General features: G+C 57.1%; 1 protein-coding gene across 1 annotated transcript in view; it reads right to left on the bottom strand.

Annotated features, from left to right (window-relative positions):
* The window catches only part of NKAIN1 (Na+/K+ transporting ATPase interacting 1), a 37,050-nt gene that overhangs the window by 5,333 nt on the left and 25,643 nt on the right, over nt 1-6,074 (bottom strand). Inside the window, exons 2-3 of the mRNA XM_009893005.1 lie at nt 1,586-1,723; nt 1,309-1,389 (exon numbers count right to left, since the gene is read on the bottom strand). Coding sequence (XP_009891307.1) covers nt 1,309-1,389; nt 1,586-1,723 — 219 coding nt within the window. The remainder of the gene's footprint in view (nt 1-1,308; nt 1,390-1,585; nt 1,724-6,074) is intronic.

The following is a 6,074-nucleotide window of genomic DNA, read 5'->3' as shown; positions in this document are numbered from 1 at the left end:
TGGGGTGTGCAGGGGGCTGGGAACCCCCCCCCTCCCCGAGCAGCTCTTGTAGGAAGTCACCCATCTGGGATGAAACAATTTTTGTGGGTGGGGGGTGGAAAAAATAGAAAGAAAGTGGGTTTCAGTTTCTAAAACTGAAGGATGTGGGTTTAGGTGCCGGGAAGCACAAAGAGGGTGTTCTGGCGTCGCAGCGTCGCTGTGAGATTGGGGATTTCCACCGAAAACGCTTGGTGGGAGTGAATCCTCCCCTGGCGCATCCTCCGCGCCTGCTGCATGTATGCGGCATTTCAGCTTTTTAGAAGAGCCTCAAACGACCTGTAGCAACACAGGAAGGTGGGTTTGTCCTTGTGAACCCCCCAGGAAGCCCTTCTCCCCGCTGCGGGCAGCCGCAGAGCGAGCCAGAGCCTGGTGCACTGGAGCCCTGTGTGATGCTCCAGCGCAGGGAACAGCATCCTCCAGCACAGGGCACATCCTCGGCACGGGTACCCCAACCACGGGCTGAGGATGCTCAAACCATGTAGCAATGCACCATCACTACATTAAGTTTGGCTCTTTTTTTTTGTGTAGGAGCTTCAGTTTAATAGCCTGAGGTGGGGCGGAGAGATGCAGAGAGGCACAGCCCCGCTCCCATCCTCACCTCCATCACCACCAGGATGACTTTTCAAAGCCATTAATGATGTCCAGCCGCTGTCACACCACTGCTGGATGCTCCAGGGCCAACCAGTGACTGCAGAGCCCTGCGACACCCTGGAAAACTGGGAGTTGCAGGGAGGGGAGGGGGAAAAACCCCTCTGCCTTGCCCATCCCTGCCTGCACCGTGAGCTGAGCTGCAGGAGACCCTGCCCCACACCTTCCCCTCATTGCTCGTCCCCGTGTCCCTTCTCCACTTTGTCCCCTCGCTGCCGTGTTAGGAAACGATGCTCTCCAATTTCTGCACCCCATAAACCCCGGCAGCGCCGAGGCCCCGCCAGCGATTATCGAGCGCTGTGCAATTCCCGACTCATCGGCCTCAATAATTTTGCTCTCCTTCTTCGAAGCCTCCCTCTGTCACCGCCACTGTCCCTCTGTCTGTGCTGGGGTGCTCCGTGCTGCAGCCGGGACCCCCCCGGGAGGCACCCCCAGCACCCAGGCGGGAGCTTTGCCACGGGGGTGGGGGCACCCACAGGCTCTGGGTCCCTTTTTGGGGGGCAGAGCTGTGGGGAAGGGGAAGGAGGAGGAGGACGCAAGCAGCAGGAGAGCGGGAGGGATGGGGAAGAGGATGGAGGGAGGAAGAGGAGGCAGTCAGGGGTGCCGGGGGGGGGTGGTTACCTGCGACAAGCGTCCGACCTCCAGGTAGAAGCAGATGATGAAGGCGTTCCAGCCGACCCACAGCACCAGCCACACCGCGTACTGCCGAGAAGAGAGCCGGTCAGGGCATCCCAACCGACCTTCCCCGCTCCATCCCTCCTCCGCCCCGCTCGCTGGATCCTGCCGGGTCCGCAGGGATTGGGGTTTGGGTACGGGAGGGGATCTGGGGCTGAGCCATCCCCGGGGGTGACGATGCTGCACCCCGGGGGTGGGGAGCAGCATCCACGGCCGTACCTACCATCATGAGGTATTTGGATCTGTACTGGATGGTCCCAAAAATACCCAAAATAACGGCCATGATGTGTAAAAAATTCGCCAGGATGGGTGCCCACTGGTAGCCCAGGAAATCAAAGATCTGCCTCTCCAGCGCCGCTACCTGCAACAGAGCAAAGGAGGGGTCGGAGGTATTAAAGCAGAGCATCGGTCACCGCAGCAGCTCCCAGGACGCTAAAGGCAAAGAGCAGCCGGTAATTAATGGTAAATCCCATGGATAATTAGTTGCAATAGGCTGAAACGTCTGCGTGATGCATTGGGCGGCGGTGGGGGAATGCACGGCGGCGAGCGAAGGGTTATTATGAACATTTGGAGCTGAGAAGGGGGAGCAGGGAGATGTCAGCTCGTCCCCCTGCCTCAGTTTCCCCATCGCTCAGGTCTCAGACACTGCTGAAAATCACGCTCCAGGCTTGGTTTATCCCTGAGCTCGGCTTATCCAGGGAAAACCTCCTGCTCAGGTCGCGCATGGGGTCCCCCCGTATTTTACAAGTGATTTTTCTGCTTGTCCAGCTCATCGCCTGCCTTCCCCTATTTAATGCCATTGGGGTTCAACCGCTGTTATCATTTGTAATCCATAAATAAGGACGTGATGCATCTTAATAAATCGCAGGGCACGCAAAATTAGGGATGGTAGTTGGTGTGATCTGCCTGTTATCCCAGCGCTTATTTATGGCTCTATTTGCTGCTGGCTCGGGGTCTATTACTCTTAATTACTGGATTAGCTTTAAGAAAGGTGGTAGAAAAGGGGAGGGAGGAGCGTGGGGCATTCACTGATGGGTTTAAGTTAAAATGTGGAGATTTGATGAGGCTATGGTTCTTTAGGGGACTTTTAGGGAACTTTGGGGTGCATCAGACACTGCACTCCCCAAGGGTGCGGGGACAGGGCTGCAGGGAGATGCATCTCCAGCAGCATTGCAAACCAAAAAAACTCTTTACGTTTCCCTTTCTGACAGCCCGACCCTGTCTCGTTGCTCTTTGAGATGCCCCAGCTTCACCCCTGCGAACTCTGGGGCCCTGAGTCCTCCCCACGGCACCATGCCTCAGTTTCCCCTCCCGCTGCAATGACTCTCATCCTGGCAGCGAAGTGGGAGTTTATCCCGAAAATCCCAGGAGAAAACAGGCTGTACGCCCCTCCCCGATGCTCCCATGGGGGTTACGGCCACGGGGCTGCCCCGGGGCCTCGCAGCATCCCTGCCCATCCAGCCCGACTTAATGTGTCCTAATGGCAGGGGGAGGGGGGGGGAGGGGGGGAAGAAATGAGGTGGCAAAAGCCTTTCCCGAAGATGAGGCACAGCTAACGCATCTGTGCGTGCAACCGCCAGCCGTGCCTCAGTTTCCCCATCCATAAAGCATCACCCCCTCACTGAATTAGCTCAGCGAGGGCTCCAATTAACATCTCTTTCAGCCCAGCTCCGTCCCGCCAGCGGGTGGAAAGCCAAAGGCAGAGCTGAGGATGGTGGTTATCCCATCCCCTACCCTACCCCCGGGATAGGAGCTGCTGGATCCGTGCCGGCAGGACCCCGGGTTCAATTAAAGGCGATGCAAAGTGCTGGAGCGGCCGAGCCCGGGCAGCCCCCGGATCCGCAGGGCCGGGCCCAAAGCTGTTTGCATTGAGGCTTAATTCACTTCCACGCTATTTAAACTCTCCGAGGAAACAGCCTTTGGAAATACTTACAACCGGGCCGTAAATCTTTTAAATTGAGGAATGTAAATAATAAATGATACAAGGAGCGTGGCGCTCAGGGTTTTATAGCCATCCATCGATCTGGTGGCTGTTGACAGAGCTGCTTAGCGGGAGCTAGATGGGAAGGCTGCGAGTTTTGGGTACCGGTGAGTCTCCGAGCCAAGGGATGGGGCTGGGAAGAGCCTCCGAGAGCATCCCACGGAGCTGGAGCGATAGGCTTACACCCCCACACTGTGATTTAAATCCAGCCCGTCAAGCTGGGAGAGGAGCTGGGGAAAAGCTTCATCGAACCAAATCCTTCTTCATCCCAAGGAGAGACAAAATTAGGGGCAAACACCACGGTCTCCCCGAGGATGAGCGAGGGCTGCAAATCGCGCTGAAAAGCTCTGCCGGAGCCACCCCGGCAGGTTAAACGCTGCTTTGTGCGCACCGTTATTCTGGCTTATTCCCTCCACGCAAAGAGCAAATCGTGTGTTTTTCAGCCTCGTCAGATCCTGTTTAAGGTTCAGCAAAATACAGAGACACAGCACAAACGCGGCGAGGCTGCAGCTCCCCCGGCACTCGCCGCCTGAGAAGCACCAAGGGCATCTCAAGGGCAGGGCAGCCGCCTTCCGCCCGGCTGCATGAGTGGGGAAACTGAGGTACAGCCACGCTCCGGGAGCAGCGGGGGGCACAGGTCTGGCAATCCTCACCCGGGGCTGAGCCGGCCCCGCCTTCAGCCCAGCCCGATGCTCCTGCCTCGCTCCCAGCGCTTCTCGCCGCTCGCTGCCGACCCCAGGCTGGTCCAGCACCCGGAGCATCCTCGCCAGATCCTTTGGGAGTGAGCCCTCCCCCGGCAGCGAAGGAGACACCCAGGCCTTTCACGCAGCCACTGCCAGCCAGTCATACACGGTGACTCTGAACGGAGCAAGAGCAGCACTCCAGTGCGGCCGTGGGGCTCAGCACCGCTCGCAAGCACTGCGAGCGCTCCGCAAGCTCCCGGCGCGCTCCATAAGAAACCTCCGAGCAGCTTGGGGAACCAGCAGCATCCAGCCCTCCCTCCCCAAACCCAGGTGACTTGTGGAGCTCCGAGCATCCTCCCCAGGCTGTCCTCCTCCCCTAAGAGCTATTTCCCATGCTAATCGCAGCCCCATTAATGACCCACCCTCATTAACACCCTTGCTCTCCCCTTTCAGCTCTTACTGCTGCTCCACCATGGAAGCAGCGATGCTCCTGGGAGCACACATCCTGCTGCTAATTAAGATAAACCTGCGGCTGATCAATGCAATGAGTTTTAGGGCTCCCTCTTAATTAAACACTCTCTAGTTTATCGATCGGCCCCAAAAGTTCCCCTTTGCAGCAAATCATATCAATTTGTCGGGGGCAGGCGCGCGCCAGAGCCCTGTTAATTGAAACGCGTTGCCTGCAATGATTTTATTTTAATCGAGAAATCGAAGCGGGGGAGACACGGGGACCGGGTGGCATCGGTGCGTGGCAGTCCCCGGGGAGGACCGCGGCAAGAGGGGACGCATGCGCAGCCCCGTGGGGACAGGGGCCTGCCGGGGCTCAGCCCGGGGGTTCTGGGCAGGCAGAACCAGGGAGGCAGAGCTGGAGGAAAATGGGGTTTTTCAATGGTGCTGGCACCAAATTCAAGTGGGAAAGAGCTCACCTGCCCCCAGATGACCCCTTGGTTATGGCAACTTCACCTTTCTCAGACCCATCCCATTACTCGGTGGGGTTTTCCCAGTCCTTTTTAATCCCTGTGACAAAGATGGGAGAGAGGAATCCCGCTCTGGCTGTGCTGGGAGGATTGCACAGACACCAGGGACCACCTTCCCTCATGTCCCATCCTCACCAGATTTGATGTTTTGAGGTTGGAAATACCTCCTGTGTCCCAGCTGGGCAGTGCTGGGCCCCAGGAAGAGCATCTCTGACCCAGCACCCTCCCACCCGCTGCAGTATTACACCAGAAATCTTGCCCAGCAGCTGCCATTTTTGCCCTCTTGGAATCAAAGAATCACAGGATGGGTTCGGTTGGAGAGACCTTCAAAGACCATCTAGTCCACCCCCCTGCCATGGGCAGGGACACCTTCCACTAGACCGGGTTGCTCAAAGCCCCGTCCAACCTGGCCTTGAACACTTCCAATATAGAATCACAGAATGGTTTGAGTTGGAAGGGACCTTCAAAGATCATTTAATCCACACCCCCTGCCCTGGGCACGGACATCTTTTGATGGTGCACTCCACCCACTGTCTATGCCACTGATGGAGATATTAAATAGTACTGGTCCCAGTATGGACCCTTGAGGGACACCACTCGTTACCCATCTCTACTTGGACATTGAGCCATTGACTGCAACTCCTTGGACACATCCATCCAGCCAACTCCATAACCATCTAATGGTCTATCCAGCAAATCCACATCTCTCTCCAATTTAAAGATGAGGATGTTGGAGGGGACCTCTTACTGCATTCCACCCTCTACTTTTGGGATAAAACCAACCCTGCCCTGCTTGGTAACACGGCAGCAGAAAAGGTACATGCAGGGACCAAGCTCTCCTTCTGCACAGTGAGATGGACACCACGTCCACAGGATCGCCCCGAGATCCCATCATGGCCCAGTGCCATCCCCCATCGTGCCATCCCCACCAGGGACAGGCTGGAGCCACCACCACCACACCCCCCCTGCCAGCCCAGGACCCCGCCTGGGATTTATGGCAGCAGGATTTGGCAGCGGATCATAGAATCATAGAATGGTTTAGGTTGGAAAGGACCTTAAAGTCGTCGAGTT

Source organism: Charadrius vociferus, unplaced genomic scaffold, assembly GCF_000708025.1.
Source record: "Charadrius vociferus isolate BGI_N301 unplaced genomic scaffold, ASM70802v2 scaffold459, whole genome shotgun sequence".
NCBI classification, from domain to species: Eukaryota; Metazoa; Chordata; class Aves; order Charadriiformes; family Charadriidae; genus Charadrius; species Charadrius vociferus.
This window is presented reverse-complemented; position numbering and strand designations above follow the sequence as displayed.